General features: G+C 37.3%; 2 protein-coding genes across 6 annotated transcripts in view; one reads left to right on the forward strand and one right to left on the reverse strand.

Annotated features, from left to right (window-relative positions):
- The window catches only part of RUNDC3B (RUN domain containing 3B), a 173,122-nt gene extending 170,630 nt beyond the window's left edge, over positions 1-2,492 (forward strand). For all 5 annotated transcript variants that reach the window (XM_069587703.1, XM_069587705.1, XM_069587704.1 and 2 more), the window contains one exon: positions 78-2,492. In XM_069587703.1, the coding sequence (XP_069443804.1) occupies positions 78-223 (146 nt within the window). In that variant the 3' untranslated portion in view covers positions 224-2,492. The remainder of the gene's footprint in view (positions 1-77) is intronic.
- Positions 2,493-5,840: 3,348 nt separating this feature from the next.
- The window catches only part of LOC138439222 (phosphatidylcholine translocator ABCB4-like), a 134,311-nt gene continuing 117,453 nt past the window's right edge, over positions 5,841-22,698 (reverse strand). The window contains exons 15-16 of the mRNA XM_070292380.1: positions 6,759-6,839; positions 5,841-6,324 (exon numbers count right to left, since the gene is read on the reverse strand). The gene's annotated coding sequence lies outside the window, so the exon portion shown is untranslated. The remainder of the gene's footprint in view (positions 6,325-6,758; positions 6,840-22,698) is intronic.

Here is a 22,698-nt window from a genome sequence, read left to right on the forward strand (position 1 = left end):
GTTTAATGGTTTTAGGATCTTACTAGTATCAAGCTTTAAGAGCAATTAAATATTTGTTATCTTATCCTAATTTTCAGGTAAAGAAGATACTCCCTCGTTACTTGGCCTCTGTGGGTCTCTAACATCAGTGGCAAGTTACAAATCTCTAACAAGCCTAAAATCGAATGACTACCTTGCAAGTCCTACAACAGAGATGACAAGTCCAGGTCTGACTCCATCCTGAAAAATTGTATGTAAAAGCCAGAAGTTTTTATGTTGCAAATATTCCACATACGTAAGTTTGACTGCTGGGAAAATCTTTGGAATTTTATATTGTTCTGGGACATGTCTGGAATTCTGTTGCTTATATTAGAGAATTCAGTCCACTCCATGTAAACTTCTGGGTGAAAAAAAAAATGCTGCCATTTTTCATTTAAAAATGATTATATTTGTCACTGAAGTTTAAAAATAGGCTTAAAAAACTTTCAGATATCCTCTAATAATCCATTGCAAATTGTACATATTTATTATTCAGCTGATTTTCATATATTTAAATGTATCATAGTTGCCAGAGACTGAGTTCAAGGTTTTATTCTAGATATTTAAGTATTTTCTTTTGCTCTCTTATTCAATGATTACATTTTCTAAAAATGACTTATTTCATATTTCATGAACTCCTTCCCAGGTCCTGATGTTTAAATGCCTTGTCTTTGAAGTGAGGAGAAAGGTTCTCAGCTGCAGTTTCATAGCAATTTATTCAGTTTGTCTGTAACAGTTACCATTTAGCATCAACCTAACATTCCATTCAGCATTTTATAAATTTTGTAGGACGTGCATTTAGGCAGTTACTAAATTTGTTGGGGCACAAGGAAAGTATTTTACAGTATTTTAGCCCATTTAGGTAAAATGAATAACACTTTGTTTTCTAAAATTTCCTTTAAAGTTTACCAATTTTAAAATTGATCACATTTATGTCCCATAAATTGGAAAAACTGAAAAATGTAGAACAGATGTTGAAAACAGTTTTATCAGGAAAGATATCAAGTTCATTTAAGGATTTGAGAAGCTTTAAGATAAGGATCAGCAGGCTAATCACCACACTTAACAGCATGCCTGACATCCAGTGCTGTTTCTCTCGTGTGCAAGAATGAAGTGTGTCTCACGTGCTTTAACAGCTTCTGTCATTAATCATGCCATAATCTCATTTTAAAACTGACCTTAAAAATTACTAGTTAAAAATTAGTTTTCTTAAAAAGCTCTGAGATGTCTTTTAAATTTTTGCAAATTTTGAAACAATTGTACATTTGGTCCCCCCAAATTCCACCATATTGAAAGAGGAAATGTATGAAGTATATTTTCTAGAGTAAGTAATATGAGGAAAACATGGTCAATTGTGCCAAAGATCTTTTATACATTGTTTACATGAAGAGGCTACTACAATACTTAATCTGGGGCTTTGTATGCTGTTTTTTATTTGTTAATAAAACATGACATTCAAACTTAGCAACTTTGACTATTGAAAGAACATTCCTCCTAAAATATTGAGAGAAAAGCAGCACTTACCACAGTCATTCTTTGTATTCGAAATGTGGGAGTGTGGTGGTTCTCTGCAATACTTGACTCTCATTATTCGGAATTTAAGATAATAAACAGTAACAAGGCTAGTCATATGTTAAGACAGTTCAAACAATGTCATTTCAGGGATAAAGAAGACCTGGAAGCCCTTAAATTATTTAGATGTATCAGAACATACTCAGAGCTTTCTTCCTTTAGCTTAAGTCTTTGGTACTTGTAGTAATGCAAATATTCTTGAGAAATGGTACCATCAATCTAGTCTTAATTCTGTATACCTTATTGTGAATGATGTATCTACAGCAATTTGTAATTCAGCATGGGGAATGCAAGGAAGGTTAAAACAAGGTTACTGGAAACCTTGGAGGAGCGAATGAGAGACAATTAAGGGTGGGAGGAACTTGGAAAATTTTAGGCTAGCCTTAGGCACTGTTGCTGCTGCTTTCCTAACAGTCAGACTTTAAATGCTTTCATTCATGGTCCACTCTCAAATGACATTATCCTTCAATAATTAAAGAAAATCATTGTTACATTTTCCATACATTTTTATAATACAGAAAGGAAATACAGGATTCCATAATTGATGAAAATTTTCAGATTTGTTCTCACGTGTACCGGATCTTGTGCATCTTCACACGCTGCTGAGCGCATGCTGAAACACGGCCTCTGAGGACAGCGCCTCTTCCTCCTTTCTTGGAGCTCTTGGTGTAAAACTGAGCTGCTGATGTGACTTCAGGTTTCTACACGGTTCATTCCACGCTAGTTATAAAGGCAGTCTGTTAATGTTTGCATGAGGTATGTCTCTATCTTCAGTAGTGTTCATTGTTCACACACTCTGCCCTAAATAGAATGCTGAACTATATGCTCCTATTTCCATGCGTATTTTGTTGCCTTGATGTACGATACTTGTTGCATGTATATTAAACATTTTGTACCATGCAGTAGTAGTCTTATTTTTTCTTTGACAAAATGTTATCGATTCAAGGTATACACTGAATTTTTGTTTCAACAAATATGGTAAGTGTATATTAACACCTCAAATACTAATATGAAAATGCTTTTGGAGAAACCTTCATTTTGTTTCAAATTTTTATTTTCTAACAAATGACATAATATGCTTTAAAGTTGACAACATTCACTCAAGTGGTACAGGACAGTAGTGGTTTTGGCTGAGCTGAGATTTATGTAACAACCCTGTTTGTTTTCTGACGTGTAAAATGGACCCACCACCATCCTCTCAGCACCTATGTGGTGGCATCAGGATAAAGTCAACATTAAATAAAACTACAAGTTCTGAAACGGTAAGTACCAAATGCAAACTACCATTAAAGGTGACTGACAGGAACCTTAAACATCCAAGGAGACTAAGTTGGTTTTAAACCCTCTTTATTAGATGTACATACAAGTTTTCAAGTGGTTAAAAATGTTTCTCAAATTTACAACTTATGTAAATTCTTTGTTAAGTTTCCCATTGTTGGTTAGTTTCTGGTTTTGATAAACTCATCCACTGGATTACTCTGGAAATGTCACATGACTGCTTTGAACATCAGGGCCCTTAATTTCTTTGACCTAGTCCACTTTGCTCTTTAGTAAGCAAAGCAACTTCTATTTTGCTTTAGCTTTTTTTCCCCACAGATAGGAGGGGGAAGATAAAATTATACCAATGCCATGGTGGTACCTTTTAAAAACATACTTTAGTATAAACCAAAACTTGTTTTTAAATAGGTCACCTGATCATAAGTCCCATTTTTCATCCTGAGTCATTTTTCTAAAACCAGCTTCACTTTACAACACTTGGTCTTAATATGTGACACATTCTGGTGTTTTCTGTTTTATTCTAGGCTAACCTATGCTATCCTATTTTCTTTCAGTTAAAAAAAAAATAGGTCTTGAGAGAAAAACAAAACACAGCTCTGTAACTTTTCAGAGCTGGGCTCAAAATACTTCCTTGGTTTTCTCTTGCCTTCTTGTTCCTTCTTGGCAGACCAGGCCCCCTGGACTCCTTTTCCCATCTGATCTACCACGGGGCATGTACACTCTGCTCAAGCCACTGGTGCTAAGTACCACTGCCTGATTGAAGACTCCCAGCCTCCAGGTATGTTGCCTTGGACTGCCTGTCCTAAGAACCATTTCCTGACCAGCCTCTGCTTCCCAGGCCAGGGGAGAATTCTTCAGCTTTTCCATTACTTTTGTTTATTCCTAACAATCACAGCTGAAACCTTAAGACCAATAAGAGTAGCTGCAGTATCTTACCTCCAGTGCTTTTTATACTGCCTACCACGTAAAAGCACTCATCTCAGTAAGTGTGGAGTGATGGATTAAAACATAACAGCAGTCATTTACTTTTTTTAAAATTTTTATTTTTACTTTATTTTACTTTACAATACTGTATTGGTTTTGCCATACATTGACATGAATCCACCATGGGTGTACATGCATTCCCAAACATGAACCCCCCACCACCTCCCTCCCCATAACATCTCTCTGGGTCATCACTGTGCACCAGCCCCAAGCATGCTGTATCCTGCGTCGGGCATAGACTGGCGATTCAATTCTTACATGATAGTATACATGTTAAAAAGTAATACACCAAACTTTCCCGTATCCCTGGAATTTGTGCCCCAGGGGAAAAAAAGAGGCTAGAATTAAAGGAGTCAAATGTGGCTAAATAAACATAATAGTTTTCCTAGAAATAACTTTATTTTAAAAAAGTAATATGGAATTATATGAAAGGCAGCAAACATGTAATACTTGAATAAGACATTTTTCTTAAAAAACTTACACACATAAGAAATTAAATGTGTATGTTAGAAATTTTAACATTAACATATGCATTTAGAAACATTACCAAGAATACAATTTTTAGCCAAACCTTTTTTGGTTCCTACTAGTAATGCTTTTTACCACTTAAGCATAGACAAAGCCTAAATTCAGACTTCTTTTCTTTCAGATACATTGCATGTAATGTATGTTATAAAAACTACAGGGAGTTAGGTTTAAGTTCTTTTAGTTATAATAATTTTCCACAATGCAGTCAGTAGTGGGGAAGGAGAGGATGAAAGTTTCCCTTCTGTTTGTTTATAAGTGACATTAACTTGAAATACATAACTGTTTTTTGAGACTATTGTTCAAAACCTAAATTTTTCTGCCCTTTTCTACTAGTTACCCAAAAGAAGCACAGCAGAGCAAAGGTAAATTTAAATTTAATACTGTTAAATTCAGTGTTCAAGATAAACTTCCATTGTGTTTTATATATATGTTGATAGTATAGCATTAACATAATTTTATATGAAAGTATTTAGCTAGAAGCACAGTGGTAGCTTTAAGAAAGCATAAAATATTTCAATGAAAATATAAATATTTATATTTTTATAGATATATATGTTGCAAACTTAAGGTAAATCAACACAGGATAAAACAAACACAAAAAACTTAAATAGAAACCCTATATAGTTTATTTCTGGTGAAACATAAATAGTTTTCTACTATATTGGAAAATACATTAATTCGTACCAACACTAGAGATATGTCACTTAAATATATATTACTCTATTTTAGGGAAAAAATGTTGCACGTTTTCATAAAATACAGATAGACTGCAATAAAGTGCTTTTTCTTAGAGTATACAGATACTGAGGAAAACAAAAATATCTAAAAATATTGTCTTGAAATCATATTCTTTTTCATTCTTACATTCATAAACTAAACTTCTTAGGCATTAGCCTCCAGTGACCAAAAGCTAGTTCTTGGTCTAGCACACTCGTGTGAGATGTGTAAAGTCAAGGGACATCTTGAACATACTCTGTCTCAGTGGTGTTAGAACAAGCGAAGAGACGTGACCTAGAGAACTTCACAGATGGTAATGCCTGATGACAAGACAGCTGAAACCAGAGGCCTTTCTTGTGCTGAAACGGCTTTCTCGCTGGCCTGAATACAACGTGCTTTTCCACTGCACACCCAAGTTTGACTGAAGTGAACATTTAAGACAGTGAACGCTCTCTGTCACAGAAATAGTAGATAATATGGGGGTCTTTAGACATCAAAAATAGTATCAATATCACACAAGTTATATTTTTGGTTCATGAACGTAAGATAGCCATACCTCGGATTAGAGAAATCTTAATATACACGAGGCCTTAAAACAGTAACAGGGTGGGAAAGAAAAAAAAAAAAAAACCAAATATATGTGAATTAAAATAACTGATAGGCAATATTTGGTAAATGATGTGAATAATAATATTTAAAGATTGCTTTCTGTTATGTACTTTGTTGAAACACTTAAGTATCTACGTCCATGATTTAAATGTGTATAAAAAGACTTGGGAATTCTTTTAGACTCTGTACATCATTCAGCACACAATTGCAAAAATGTTCGACATCTCTGACACTCCCAACAGGATGAAGTTACACAGAAATCTGTACCAAACTCTGAGATTATTGCTTTCAGTGTAGAATAATTTTTCTGTTCTTTATAAGAATGAAAAAGGTATTCAGAAATCATAACCACTGAGCAAATTCTCAAAAAGTAGGATAAAAATTTGAAGTTAGAATGATAGAAAACCACTGTAAGATAATAGCAAAAAAGGTGAAAAAAGCTCTTGCCTAACAGTCTCCTCTTATTATTTGGTATGGTTGTTATTTCAGGTTGAAACAGCATCTCTAGTATTGCTGTCTTTGAGCATTTTGTTTCTGGAAGAAAGACTTCCCAAATTCATATGTACTGATCATAACAGCACAAGCAGGAGCAATTTTAATTAAATGAGGAAAACAGTCCTAAAAAAGGAAACAGAAAAATTTTACCTTACATTTTAAAATGTTAATTTATTTGATTTCATTCTGACAGTTATCAAATTAAGTAAGGTGAGGTGAGATGAAGTCGCTCAGTTGTATCCGACTCTTTGCGACCCTGTGGCCTGTAACCTACTAGGCTTCTCTGTCCATGGGATTCTCCAGGCAAGAATACTGGAGTGGATAAAACACTGTCCCATAACTGGTGTCAAAGAACAAGCCGAACTGTTCACTGTTCACTTTAATTCCAAATTACTTCAAAAGCAACTGGTATTTAAAATTTTTAAACTTACAGCAAAGATATTTAGGAGGAAATAGTAAATGAAGAATATTTTCAAAAATTTTCTGCTGAAAGGCAATTAATTTAAAAGGAAAAGTAAACATTTTAGTCAACAGTTTGGTAAAGGAAATATTTTTACCTGTAATAAATCCAGAAAATCCGTTCTGAGCAACAGTGTTCTTCATTATACTCCAGGTTGACATTTGCAAAGGCATAGAAACTAAATGTTAAAGAAACGATGCTATTATAAATTACCACTTAATTTCTAATATAGATAAATACACATCAAAGAGTGTTAATGGGCTTTGGGATATATCAGTTCATTATAAGAACAGATCTGTTTACATAAAGAACTATTTTAAATCTTATTTTTAATAGTTGGATTCATTAAAAAGAAATTTTAAAGGCACTTTTAAGGTACATAGAACCAGATGTAATCAAGGAGGAATATACAGAAAGCCTCTCCTGAACTGATGTTTAAGCTTGGTGGTGTGTATCCTTTATACTTTTTTCCATATCTTAAAAATCTTTCATAATGAAAAATTTTAAAGATATGTAGGAATTTTCATGGGGTTCTCCAAGTGAAGCCATGATAACCATTTTTCATTGTACTTTTAGTGCATACATTAAAAAAACTTTTTTTCCCCAAAGAGAAGCTTTAAGGAAAATAGCTCATTCTCCCTATGGAGGTTCTACCTTAGAAGAATCTTTCTGAATAGATGTGCTAGTCTTGAAATAAATCAGTCCTGTCTCCTCTGAAGGGAAGAGTTTTCCTGTAGCTAACAGTAAAATCTCGCTTATTTGCAACTGCTTAAGTGTCTGGAACACAGTAAAGAAACAGATTTATACATCTTTTGAAAACAGCAAAAATAGATGTTACTCAGATTCAAACATAAACCTCATGAATGTGCTGTACATACACCAAGTTTGCTCTCCTTCGTTGTACACAATGATTCTAAGCAGCTGGCTTAGCCCCCAGACTATAGACACTAAAGGTGAAAAAAAATCTGCTAAAAGGTGGGCATCCTACCACTACCATCCTACCACTTCAGCACTGTGACAGCTGAAGATTTCAGTCTTGCCCAACCCAGTGCATGATAGGCCAACACTTGTAAGTGTCTCACTAGCTTCTGAGAGCTGCGTTATGAAACTACAGTAATCAGTGTGTACAGTGATGATAACTCTGAGTCATTAGGATTAAAGTACATTTTAGTACGTATGCCTAGGGAAAAAGGGAAAATTAGGGAAAGGGGTCACTCAGTAACAGCTCTGTAGAATCTGCAACTTAATGAAGAGGGGCTCATTATCTCAAAATTTCTTCCATATAATATCAGATTCTCTATGAAGATAAATGAGGCCTTGTTATTTAAGAAGCTAAACTATCTATATAAATAGCGTAAGTAAAACTACAGTGATTAGAGCAACCAAACGGAAAGGATACATTTTAAAACCAAGAACAAAGTATTTATGACTGAAATTTAACCCTCTAAAAACAGTCAGTGACAAAATATTTACACTGCAGGTTGACAACTTATACTCCTTGCTTAAATGTTTTCAATTTTGGAAACAACTAGTAAAGAAAGGAGGTGAACCCTAAAACCTGTGGGACACTATAAAAGCAGTGCTTAGAGGAAAGTTCATACCAATATAGGCATACCTCAAGAAACAAGAAAAAACTCAAATAAATAACCTAACTCTACACCTAAAGCAACTAGAAAAGGAAGAAATGGAGAACCCCAGAGTTAGTAGAAGGAAAGAAATCTTAACAATTAGGGCAGAAATACATGCAAAAGAAACAAAAGAGACCATAGCAAAAATCAACAAAGCCAAAAGCTGGTTCTTTGAAAGGATAAATAAAATTGACAAACCATTAGCCAGACTCATCAGGAAACAAAGGGAGAAAAATCAATAAAATTAGAAATGAAAATAGATCACAATAGACAACACAGAAATACAAAGGATCATAAGAGACTATTATCAGTAATTATGTGCCAATAGAATGGACAACATAGAAGAAATGGACAAATTCTTAGAAAAGTACAATTTTCCAAAACTGAACCAGGAAGAAATAGAAAATCTTAACAGACCCATCACAAGCACGGAAATTGAAACTGTAATCAGAAATCTTCCAGCAAACAAAAGCCCAGGTCCAGACGGCTTCACAGCTGAATTCTACCAAAAATTTAGAGAAGAGCTAACACCTATTCTACTCAAACTCTTCCAGAAAATTGCAGAGGAAGGGAAACTTCCAAACTCATTCTATGAGGCCACCATCACCCTAATACCAAAACCTGACAAAGATGTCACAAAAAAAGAAAACTACAGGCCGATATCACTGATGAACATAGATGCAAAAATCCTTAACAAAATTCTAGCAATTAGAATCCAACAACACATTAGAAAGATCATACACCATGACCAAGCGGGCATTATCCCAGGGATGCAAGGATTCTTCAATATCCACAAATCAATGTAATTCACCACATTAACAAATTGAAAAATAAAAGCCATATGATTATCTCAGTAGATGCAGAGAAGGCCTTTGACTAAATTCAATATCCATTTGATAAAAACTCTCCAGAAAGTAGGACTAAAAGGAACCCACCTCAACATAATAAAAGCTATATATGGCAAACCCACAGCAAACATTATCCTCAATGGTGAAAAATTGAAGGCATTTCCCCTAAAGTCAGGAACAAGACAAGGGTGCCCACTTTCATCACTACTATTCAACATAGTTCTGGAAGTTTTGCCCACAGCAATCAGAGCAGAAAAAGAAATAGAAGGAATCCAAATTGGAAAAGAAGTAGTAAAACGCTCACTGTTTGCAGATGACATGATCCTCTACATAGAAAACCCTAAAGACGCCACCAGAAAATTACTAGAGCTATATCAATGAATATATTAAAGTTGCAGGATATAAAATCAACACAGAGAAATCCCTTGCATTCCTATACACTAATAATGAGAAAGTAGAAAAAGAAATTAAGGAAACAATTTCATTCACCATTGCAACGAAAAGAATAAAATACTTAGGAATATACCTATGCCTGGAGAATCCCATGAGGGAGAAGCCTGGTAGGCTATAGTCCATGGGGTTGGAAAGAGTTGGACACAACTGAGCGACTTCACTTTCACTTTCATACCTACCTATAATAGAAAATTATAAAATACTGATGAAAGAAATAAAAGAGGACACTAATAGATGGAGAAATATACCATGTTCATAGATTGGAAGAATCAATATAGTGAAAATGAGTATACTACCCAAAGCAATCTACAGATTCAATGCCATCCCTATCAAGCTACCAGCGGTATTTTTCACAGAGCTAGGAACAAATAATTTCACAATTTGTATGGAAATAGAAAAAGCCTCAAATAGCCAAAGCAATCTTGAGAAGGAAGAATGGAACTGGAGGAATCAACCTGCCTGACTTCAGGCTCTACTACAAAGCCACAGTCATCAAGACAGCATGGTACTGGCACAAAGACAGAAATATAGATCAATGGAACAAAATAGAAAGCCCAGAGATAAATCCACACACCTATGGACACCTTATCTTCGATAGAGGAGGCAAGAATATACAATGGATTAAACACAATCTCTTTAACAAGTGGTGCTAGGAAAACTGGTCAACCACTTGTAAAAGAATGAAACTAGAACACTTTCTAACACCATACACAAAAATAAACTCAATGGATTAAAGATCTAAATGTAAGACCAGAAACTATAAAACTCCTAGAGGAGAAAATAGACAAAACACTCTCCGACATACATCACAGCGGGATCCTGTATGACCCACCTCCCAAAATACTGGAAATAAAAGCAAAAATAAACAAATAGGATCTAATTAAAATTAAAAGCTTCTGCACAACAAAGGAACCTATAAGCAAGGTGAAAAGACAGCTTTGGGAATGGCAGAAAATAATAGCAAATGAAGCAACTGACAAACAACTAATCTCAAAAATATACAAGCAACTTATGCAGCTCAATGCCAGAAAAATAAATGACCCAATCAAAAAATGGGCCAAAGAACTAAATAGACATTTCTCCAAAGAAGACATATGGATGGCTAACAAACACATGAAAAGATGCTCAACATCACTCATTATCAGAGAAATGCAAATCAAAACCACAATGAGGTACCGTTTCACACCAATCAGAATGGCAGCAATCCAATAGTCTACAAGCAGTAAATGCTGGAGAGGTGGGGAGAAAAGGGAACCCTCTTACACTGTTGGTGGGAATGCAAACTTGTACAGCCACTATGGAGAACAGTGTGGAGATTGCTTAAAAATTGCAAATAGAACTGCCTATGAGCCAGCAATCCCACTGCTGGGCATACACAGCAAGGAAACCAGAATTGAAAGAGACACGTGTACCCCAATGTTCATCACAGCACTGTTTATAATAGCCAGGACATGGAAGTAACCTAGATGTCCATCGGCAGAGGAATGGATAAGAAAGCTGTGGTACATATACACAATGGAGTATTACTCAGCCATTAAAAAAATACATTTGAATCAGTTCTAATGAGGTCGATGAAACTGGAGCCTATTATACAGAGTGAATTAAGCCGAGTGAATTAAGCCAGAAAGAAAAACACCAATACAGTATACTAACATGTATATATGGAATTTAGCAAGATGGTAACGATAACCCTGTATGCAAGACAGCAAAAGAGACACAGATGTATAGAACGGACTTTTAGACTCTGTGGGAGAGAGAGAGGGTTGGATGATTTGGGAGAATGGCATTGAAACATGTATACGGTCAGGTAAGAAACGAATCGCCAGTCTATGTTTGATACAGGATACAGGATGCTTGGGGCTGGTGCACGGGGATGATTCAGAGAGATCATATGGGGTGGGAGATGGCAGGGGGGTTCAGGATTGGGAACTCATGTACACCCGTGGCTGATTCATGTCAATGTATGGCAAAACCAATACAGTATTGTAAAAGTAAATTTAAAAAAAGATTAAAAAAGACTTTAATAGTCAGTAGAAAAATAATCTCTGCTGGTAATTTTACTAATTATATATGGTTTTGAATTTCTTAAAAATAAAGTCTCAAATATGAAAAAAAAAAAAAGGTGGCTAAGTAGCTGGGTATGTCTAATCTTATGGAGCTCAAGTTCCAACTGCTAAGTTGCTTCAGTCGTGTCCCACTCTGTGCGACCCCATAGAGGGCAGCCCACCAGGCTCCGCCGTCCCTGGGATTCTCCAGGAAAGAACACTGGAGTGGGTTGCCATTTCCTTCTCCAATGCATAAAAGTGAAAAGTGAAAGTGAAGTCGCTCAGTCATGTCCGATTCTTAGCGACCCCATGGACTGTCACCTACCAGGCTCCTCCATCCATGGGATTTTCCAGGCAAGAGTACCGGAATGGGGTGCCATTGCTTTCTCAAGTTCCAAACTAGTCTCTATTTTAATAGTAGGGTGAGGTGAATGTAAAAGTAGACAAACAAGAAGACTTCTCAACTGGAGGGAAGCCATGGGAGAGCCCTGCCTAAAGATCCAACGTCCAAGAGCTTTTTCTACAGGGGAAAATCAACTTCATACACTGTAAGGAAACACTGTGTGATTATTAATATTTCAAGCACAGACAACAATAAACACTCCTCTACTGATCATCCAAATGATCAAATCCTAACAATTTTATGTTTCAGAAACAAAGCCCTATTTCCAGTGGGCTTGCTACACTTTCTATAATAAAAACAGAATGAATCTAGTAGAAGCAACTAATAGTACTTAAAAAAAATATGGACCATTGTTAAATTCTTTAGTGATGTTGTTCAGTATTGCTTCTGTTTTACGTTTTTTTTTTTTTTTTGGCCAGGAGGCATGTGGGATCTTAGCTCCCCAACCAGGGATCGAACCTGCACCTTCTGCATTAAAGGGGAAGTCCCTAGGACAATTTTGTTCTAGAAGAGATTACAGGTTATAAAGAAGTAGATGGGCTAATAGGCAAGGGGGAAAAAAACACATCAAAAGGGAAGCTAAAAAATAGAAAAGAAAAAGAATATGTATATGCATACTAATATAGTCTTTAAATTTTCTTAAAGTTTTTGCTTAGGTTTAGAGGTTTTTCTGGGTACTCCATTCTAGCAGTACATTAGTTTGAGTTAAATAGAGAGGAAGGCAACCAAGAGGCAGGGGGAATCTTGTCTTCCCTATCTTAGCTATTCCTAACTATCTAGAAAGAAAATATTTTTCATGGCATCTTAGACACATTTTCAATTAATTAAACTTACTTTTCAGGCTTTCATATATCCAAAGTTGTATCTGCTCTTATGTTTTTACCACATCAAATGGCAAAGTTACAACAGCTTCAAACTAACAAAAAATAAAATTGATTAAATTTTTCCCAAAGTATTTTATACTCTAATTAGCGTATTACTTAATAAAGATAGTAATAAAATCAGAACTAAACTGAAAAAGTGAAACCAGAGATATTTAAGGAGAAGCTCCTATTGAAGAGGACAGATAAAGTCTTATACATTTCTCCTAAAGTTCAGGAGTAAGAGAACAGTCCTCCTATATTCCTGAGGTCACACCACACTAGTTGGCAGTCAGCATTCCAACCAGACCTCTGACTGCAAAACCAGTATTCACAATTTCTGATGCTCCTTTGTGTTCCATTATTCCTTTACTACAGATGAAGGTATAGTATTATATTTTAAAGCAGAAATCAAAGTACCTAGTAATTAGCATTTAAAATTTTCCAAATGTTTTAAAAATTGTTAAAAAATTAAAGAAAATGGACTTTTGAACTTTTAGTGCCATATATATTTTCTTTATGGGTTTTATCATATTTATCAAATGTAGTTCACAAATAATTTTTAAAAACATTTCATGCAAATCAAAACCACAATGAGGTGCCATCTCATGCTGGTCAGACTGGCTGCTATCAAAAAGTCTACAAACAAATGCTGGAGAGGGTGCAGAGAAAAGGGAACCCTCTTAAACTGTTGGTGGGAATGCAAAATAGTACAGCCACTATGGAGAACAGTGTGGAGATTCCTTAAGAAACTGGAAATAGAACTGCTGTATGACCCAGCAATCCCACTGCTGGGCATACACACCACGGAAACCAGAATTGAAAGAGACACGTGTACCTCAATGTTCATCGCAGCACTGTTTACAACAGCCAGGACATGGAAGCAACCTAGATGTCCATCGGCAGAGGAATGGATAAGAAAGTTGTGGTACATATACACAATGGAATATTACTCAGCTATTAAAAAGAATGCATTTGAATCAGTTCTCATGAGGTGGATGAAACTGGAGCCTATTATACAGAGCAAAGTAAGTCAGAAAAACACCAATACTGTATATTAATGCATATATATGGAATTTAGAAAGATGGTAGTGATAACCCTATATGTGAGACAGCAAAAGAGACACAGATGTAAAGAACAGACTTTTGGACTCTGTGGGAGAAGGCGAGGGTGGGATGATCTGAGAGAATAGCACTGACACATGTATATTACCATATGTGAAATAGATCACCAGCCTAGGTTTGATGCATGAGACAGGGTTCTCAGGGCCAGTGCACTGGGACGACCCTGAGGGATGGTATTGGGAGGGGGGTTCAGGATGGGGAATACATATATACCCGTGGCTGATTCATGTCAATGTATGGCAAAACCTACTACAATAAAGTAATTAGCCTCCAATTAAAGTAGCTAAAAATGTCAGATTAATCAGTTTAACAGTTATTTCCATAATGCCTTAATTAAGCAAAAAAGGTTTTCTGAAAGAACAAATTCCCCTAAGAATGTCTTATATTTGATATAACAGTCATGCAAAGTAAAACCTAGTCTCTATTTTCTGTTTCCCAACTTACATTTGCTCAATATGCTCATAAAATAACCTTTAAAGTCATTCACTTTTATTTCACCCATCAATGTAAGGAGATTTAAGTTCTTGAAACCAGTTTCAAAGATCTCAGGTAAGATAAAATCAATGATCGTTTCTCCACAATCTAACACATATAGTTGTTCTTTAGTATCTGAGGTGCATTGGCTGCAGATACTGAAACCTGCCAAGTATCTGCCCCTTATATAAAATGTCATAGCACAGTTGGTCCTCTGTGTCTGTGGTTCCACATCTGTGGATTCAACAGCCAAGAATCGAATTGGTTCAATCTGCAGGTGCAGAACCCCTGGATAGGGGGTGCTGATGGGAGTATCAAAGGCAGCAACAATGCGGGATGAGCCTGACACTCTGCAGAATAACAGGTTTAGGCTGTTCAGTTTTCTAACAGAAAGCCTGGACATTATCCCACTGATGTGCTTTTCCTGTTGCAGACACATTTTTATTTGTTTAACAGTTAAAAGGCAGTAATATTTTTTAAATTACTAAAGATTTTAAAAATATTTTTTCTGTGTTAGGTAAGAAATAGTAAAACAACATTCTTTCATTACTGGAAAGCTGGGACAACACCCTACAGCCATCCAACTTTTTTTTTTTTTTTTTTTACATAAAGCACTAAGTACAGAATTGGTTCTACAATTGTTATGGATAAACATAAGTGGTACTTGTTTTTCATCATTCATGGTGGATTAAGATATAAATAAAATTTGTAAGTTACTTTTAATCACCTCACAAATAGAAATAATGAATCATAAAGATTTTGCTCGTATTCTAACCTCTTAAATTGCTACAAAGAATGGCTCTTTTGCCTTAATATATTTATACCCCCCTAGGGTTAATTTGACATATACCGGACCCGAGAATCTTCATGTCTCAATTTTGAACACAATCTCTGAGATTGTGCCTAGGTTTTCTGACAGTGACTCCAGTATTTTTCTGCCAGTCTCCATGACTGTACTGTGCTCCTTCACTGTCTCTATCTGGTTCCAATATGTCAGCACATCACTGTGTCATCAAAAATTCATTCTCTAAGTGTGTGGGGATAAGAAAGCTCTCTGTGTCCAAGATCATGGTGATAAGAATCTGCATAAAGGCCCACTACATGAGTTTTCATTATGTGGAGGAGTGGCCAAAGGTGAACTCCCTACTACCCAAAAACGGTCACTAGGTACTTCAGTTCAGTCGCTCAGTCGTGTCCGACTCTTTCAACCCCACGAATCACAGCACGCCAGGCCTCCCTGTCCATCACCAACTCCCAGAGTTCACTCAAACTCATGTCCATGGAGTTTGAGTTGATGGAGTCGGCAATGCCATCCAGCCATCTCATCCTCTGTCGTCCCCTTCTCTTACCCCCAGTCCCTCCCAGCATCAGGGATATCAACTAACAAGATCTACTGGTATTTAATGACCAAATTGCCAAATACTTTGTGTAATAAAGTACATCTAAACTCATTATCATAACTAGAGATCTAACAAGTTCCAAAGTTTCAGAAAGATATATTTGTAATATAATAAAGAGATATAAAATGTATTTTAAAATATTTAATGGATAGTACTGATAATGTATCTTCAAAATCGGTAGTAAATACTTAGCACTTTGAGGATGCACTACCCTAAAGCTGTTCTATCTCAATAGACATGAAATGCTACATAATATTTTGTTCTGTTTTAGTAAGACAATTATCACTATTTTGGAATATAACAACAATACAATAAACTTACAGAACCAGACAATGCCCCTGAGGTAAAGTTGATCATAAATGTTGGTTCTTATAAGCCAGATTTTGCACACAACCACTTCTTTAAGACTTTATAGTTATACTAGTATATTGCTACAAAAACAGAATAGAATGAACACATTTAGAAATGAAATGTGGACTTTACGGAAAATATTTGAAGAATATTATATGTTAAAGGAGAAGAGAATTCTAGTATTGACACACCTTGCTTTCTACTTAGACAAATACTAGGTGAAATTTGTAAAAATAGTAAAAAATTCTCAGTAATATTCTAGGGGTCTTGTAAACAAAACTATGCATCAGTAAAAAGTAGGAGTTTGATCTCAAAACCCAATAAGAACACGAGAGGAAAGGAGAGAGTCACATCTCATGAACACTGATGTAAAACTCCAAAAATAGAAAAACAAGTATTTCATGAACTGTCACACACTATGCCTAAATTCAGTTCAGTCCAGTTGATCAGTCGTGTCCGACTCTTTTCGACCCCATGAATCGCAGCATGCCAGGCCTCCCTGTCCATCACCAACTCCAAGAGTTCACTCAGACTCACATCGATCGAGTTGGTGATGCCATCCAGCCATCTCATCCTTTGTCGTCCCCTTTTCCTCCTGCCCCCAATCCCTCCCAGCATCAGAGTCTTTTCCAATGAGTCAACTCTTCGCATGAGGTGGCCAAAGTACTGGAGTCTCAGCTTTAGCATCAGTCCTTCCAAAGAAATTCCAAGACTGATCTCCTTCAGAATGGATCTCCTTGCAGTCCAAGGGACTCTCAAGAGTCTTCTCCAATACCACAGTTCAAAAGCATCAATTCTTCAGCGCTCAGCCTTCTTCACAGTCCAACTCTCACATCCATACATGACCGCTGGAAAAACCATAGCCTTGACTAGATGGACCTTTGTTGGAAAAGTAATGTCTCTGCTTTTGAATATGCTGTTTAGGTTGGTCATAACTTTTTTCCCAAGGAGTAAGCGTCTTTAAATTTCATGGCTGCAATCACCATCTACAGTGATTTTGGAGCCCCCCAAAATAAAGTCTAACACTGTTTCCACTGTTTCCCCATCTATTTCCCATGAAGTGATGGAACCAGATGCCATGATCTTCGTTTTCTGAAAGTTGAGCTTTAAGCCAACTTTTTCACTCTCCTCTTTCACTTTCATCAAGAAGCTTTTGAGTTCCTCTTCACTTTCTGCCATAAGGGTGGTGTCATCTGCATATCTGAGGTTATTGATATTTCTCCCAGCAATCTTGATTCCAGCTGTGCTTCTTCCAGCCCAGCGTTTCTCATGATGTACTCTGCATAGAAGTTAAATAACCAGGGTGACAATATACAGCATTGACATACTCCTTTTCCTATTTGGAACCAGTCTGTTGTTCCATATCCAGTTCTAACTGTTGCTTCCTGACCTGCATATAGGTTTCTCAAGAGGCAGGTCAGGTGGTCTGGTATTCCCATGTCTCTCAGAGTTTTCCACAGTTTATTGTGATCCACACAGTCAAAGGCTTTGGCATAGTCAATAAAGCAGAAACAGATGTTTTTCTGGTACTCTCTTGCATTTTCAATGATCCAGCGGATGTTGGCAATTTGATCTGTGGTTCCTCTGCCTTTTCTAAAACCAGCTTGAACATCTAGAAGTTCACGGTTCACGTTTTGCTGAAGCCTGACTTGGAGAATTTTGAGCATTAATTTACTAGCGTGTGAGATGAGTGCAATTGTGCAGTAGTTGGAGCATTCTTTGGCATTGCCTTTCTTTGGGATTGGAATGAAAACTGACCTTTTCCAGTCCTGTGGCCACTGCTGAATTTTCCACATTTGCTGGCATATTGAGTGCAGCACTTTCACAGCATCATCTTTCAAGATTTGAAATAGCTCAACTGGAATTCCACCACCTCCGCTTATTTGTAGTGATGCTTTCTAAAGACCACTTGACTTCACATACCAGGATGTTTGGCTCTAGGTGAGTGATCACATCATCGTGATTATCTTGGTCATGAAGATATCTTTTGTACAGTTCTTCTGTGTATTCTTGCCACCTCTTCTTAATATCTTCTGCTTCTCTTAGGTCCATATCATTTCTGTCCTTTATCGAGCCCATCTTTGCATGAAATGTTCCCTTGGTATCTCTAATTTTCTTGAAGAGATCTCTAGTCTTCCCCATTCTGTTGTTTTCCTCTATTTCTTTGCCTTGATTGCTGAGGAAGGCTTTCTTATCTCTCCTTGCTATTCTTTGGACCTCTGCATTCAGATGCTTATATCTTTCCTCTTCTCCTTTGCATTTCACTTCACTTTTATTCACAGCTATTCGTAAGGCCTCCCCAGACAGCCATTTTGCTTTTTTGCATTTCTTTTCCATGGGGATGGTCTTGATCCCTGTCTCCTGTACGATGTCACAAACCTCCGTCTGTAGTTCATTAGACACTCTATCAGATCTAGTCCCTTAAATCTATTTCTAACTTCCACTATATAATCATAAGGGATTTGATCTAGGTCATACCTGAATGGCCTAGTGGTTCTCCCTTCTATACTTGTTTATTCATGTATAAACAAGACTGAAAACAAAACAGTTGCACATATAAAACAAAAGGAGTATTTCCAAGTAAAATAAATTTTATATCTCAGAAATAGGCAAAACTGTATACCATTGTTAAGCAATAATACATATGTAGTAAAACTACCTTTTAAAATCAAACAAATGATAAAAATTCAGGTAAGAAGTTACTACTAAGGATGTGACAGTGGAGGTGGACATATGTGGTTTCATGATTTTAAAAACTGCAGTGTTCTAATTCATATACAGAGGTGGTGATGTCACAGGTGTTTATTAGTGCACTTGGTAATTTATATCCTTACTACTTTTTCTGTATAAAACATCAAAACTAAAATGAAAAAGTATTAGTCTAGGAATCCATGGTGTTTCTAAAAAGCATAGATGAACACAAAAGTTGAAGAAAAATACTAATGGAAAGGGAATGATACAGGACTGTGAACAGGAGTCCAAGCAAAGGATTAAATCAAAGGGAGAAAGAATGTGGAATGAGAGGCGGTCCTAAGATGGTGGAGAAATAGGATGGGGAGACCACTTTTTGCCCCACAAATTCATCAAAGGAACATTTAAAAGCTGAGTAAATTCCACAAAACAACTTCTCAATGCCGGCAGAGGACATCAGGCACCCAGAAAAGCAGCCCATTGTCTTCAAAAGGAGGTAGGAAAAAATATAAAAGACAAAAAAAGAGAGAAAAGAGGTAGGGATGGAGCTCCGTCCTGGGAACGGAGTCTTAAAAAGAGAGAAGTTTCCAAACACCAGGAAACACTCTCACTGCCGAGTCTGTGGTGAGCCTTGGAAGCACACAGGGCAACATAACAGAAAGGAAAAATAAATAATTAAAACCCACAGGTTACGAGCCCAACGGTAACTCCTCCAGCAGAGAAGCAGCGCAGACGCCTGCACCAACCACTAGCAAGCAGGGGCTGGGCAGGGAGGCACAGGCTGCATTGCTTAGAGTAAGGATTTGTTCTGAATGCCGCAAGTGCAATCTGAGTGAACTAACTTTGGCTAGCAAACCAGACTGTGGGATAACTGCCACGTGAAAAGCCAGCCCTAACCTAAGATACCAGCAGGCCAGCGCACAGAACAAAGGACTGAACAGAGATAGCTGGCTGCAGACCATCTCCTGCTGGTTGACAGGCAGCCAGAGCCGGAAGGGGGCAATCACAGTCCCAGAGAGACATTATCTACAAAACTGTTAGCAGGCTTCTTTCCTAACTAAGACTTCTTGGGGTTTTGGACAGTCAACATCTGCCTGAGAAGGTGTGCCGGTTGTACACCCAGAAAACCGAGCAGCAGGGACAGGGGAGGCGATAAGTCTCAGCGACTGCGCTTGCCAAACACCATCACCTGAGCTGCTCGGACTTGGGAAGGGCACAAAATGCAGGCCCAACCGAGTCTGCACCTCTGAGGACTACCAGAATGCCTGAACCTGAGCTGCTTAGACCTGGGAGGTGGATGCAACGCAGGGCCGGCCTCGGTAGGTTCCTGGAGGAGCAACCTAGAGCCTGAGCAGTGTGGGCAGGGAGGGTACATGCGCTGTGAGCAGGGTTAGGCCCAGTGTGGGGGAGGGACTGTGAGCACACGCCAGTGTTGTTTGTTTGCAGCGTCCCTCCCTCCCCCCAGCGGACTGAACAAGTGAGCCTAAAAAAAGTGTGCACCACCGCCCCATTTGTGTCAAGGCGGAAATCAGACACTGAAGAGACCAGCAACCAGAAGAAGCTAAAACAGAGGGAACCACCTTGGAAGTGACAGGTGCAAGAGATTAAAACCCTGTCATTAGTACTGACTACATAGGAAGGGGCCTATAGATCTTGAGAAATATAAGCCAGACCAAGGAACTATCAAAAAATGAACTGACCCCACAATACCCACAACACCAGAGAAAGTCCTAGATATATTTTTACTATTTTTATGATCATTCTTTTTTAAAATTTTTTAAAATTTTAAGTCCTCTATTACTCCTTTAATTTACACTTTTATAACCTACTATTACTTTGCAAAAAAGACCCTATTTTTTAAAAGCAAATTTCAAATATATATATTTTAAAATAATTTTTGTGACTGTTTTTTTTTTTCTTTCTTTTTCTCTTCTTTAATATTGTATTTTTGAAATTCCAAACTCTACTCTAGATTTTTAATCTTTGCTTTTTGGTATTATCAATTTTGTACCTTTAAGAACCCAATCTTCAGTACCCATTATTACTTGGGAGTGAGATTATTGGCTTGACTGCTCTCTCCCCCTTTGGAGTCTCCTTTTTCTCCACCAGGTCGCCTGTGTCTCCTCACTACCCCCTCTCTTCTCTACCCAACTCTGTGAATTTCTGTGTGTCCCAGACGGTGGAGAACACTTAGGGAACTGATTACTGGCTGGATCTGTCTCTCTCCTTTTGATTCCCCTCTTCTATCCTCCTGGCCACCTTGTCTCCTTCCTTCCTCTTCTCTTCACTGTAAAACTCCATGAACATCTCTGAGAAGTCCAGTTGTGGAGTGCACATAAAGAAGTGATTACTGGCTAGCTTGCTCTCTCCTCTATTGATTCCACCTCATCTCATTCAAGTCACCTCTAACTCCCTCCTCCCTCTTCTCTTCTCCATGTAACTCTGCAAACTTCTCTGGGTGTCTCTCATTGGGGAGAAACTTTTCATCTTTAAACTAGATGTTTTATCAATGGTGCTGTATAGGAGAAGTCTTGACACTACTGTAAAAATAAGACAGAAAACCAGAAGCAGGAGGCTTAAGTCCAAACCCTGAGAACACCAGAGAACTCCTGATTCCAGGGAACATTAATTGATAGGAGCTCATCAAACGCCTCCATACCTACACTGAAACCAAGCACTACCCAAGACCAACAAGTTCCAGAGCAAGACATACCATGAAAATTCTCCAGCAACACAGGATTACAGCCCTGAGCTCCAATATACAGGCTGCCCAAAGTTACTCCAAAACCACTGACATCTCATAATTCATTACTGGACACTTCACTGCACTCCAGAGAGAAGAAATCCAGCTGCACCCACCAGAACACTGACACAAGCTTCCCTAACCAAGAAACCTTGACAAGCCCTTGATACAACCCCACCCACAGCGAGGAAACTCCACAATAAAAAGAACTCCACAAACTGCCAGAATACAAAAAGTACACCCCAAACTCAGCAATATAAACAAGATGAAGAGAGAGAGGAATACCCAGCAGGTAAAGGAACAGGATAAATGCCCATCAAACCAAATAAAAGAGGAAGAGATAGGGAATCTACCTGATAAAGAATTCCAAATAATGATAGTGAAAATGATCTAAAATCTTGAAATCGAAATGGAATCACAGATAAATAGCCTGGAGACAAGGATTGAGAAGATGCAAGAAAGGTTTAACAAGGACCTAGTAGAAATAAAAAAGAGTCAATATATAATGAATAATGCAATAAATGACATCAAAACTCTGGAGGTAACAAATAGTAGAATAATGGAGGCAGAAGATAGGATTAGTGAAGTAGAAGATAGAATGGTAGAAATAAATGAATCAGAGAGGAAAAAAGAAAAACAAATTAAAAGAAATGAGGACAATCTCAGAGACCTCCAGGACAGTGTTAAATGCCCCAACATTTGAATCATAGGAGTCCCAGAAGAAGAAGACAAAAAGAAAGACCATGAGAAAATACTTGAGGAGATAATAGTTGAAAACTTCCCTAAAATAGGGAAGGAAATAATCACCCAAGTCCAAGAAACCCAGAGAGTCGCAAACAGGATAAACCCAAGGCAAAACACCCCAAGACACATATTAATAAAATTCACAAAGATCAGACATAAAGAACAAATATTAGAAGCAGCAAGGGGAAAACAACAAATAACACACAAGGGGATTCCCATAAAGATTACAGCTGATCTTTTGATAGAAACTCTTCAGGCCAGGAGGGAATGGC

The sequence above is a fragment of the Ovis canadensis genome, chromosome 4 (genome assembly GCF_042477335.2).
Source record: "Ovis canadensis isolate MfBH-ARS-UI-01 breed Bighorn chromosome 4, ARS-UI_OviCan_v2, whole genome shotgun sequence".
Classification (NCBI taxonomy): domain Eukaryota; kingdom Metazoa; phylum Chordata; class Mammalia; order Artiodactyla; family Bovidae; genus Ovis; species Ovis canadensis.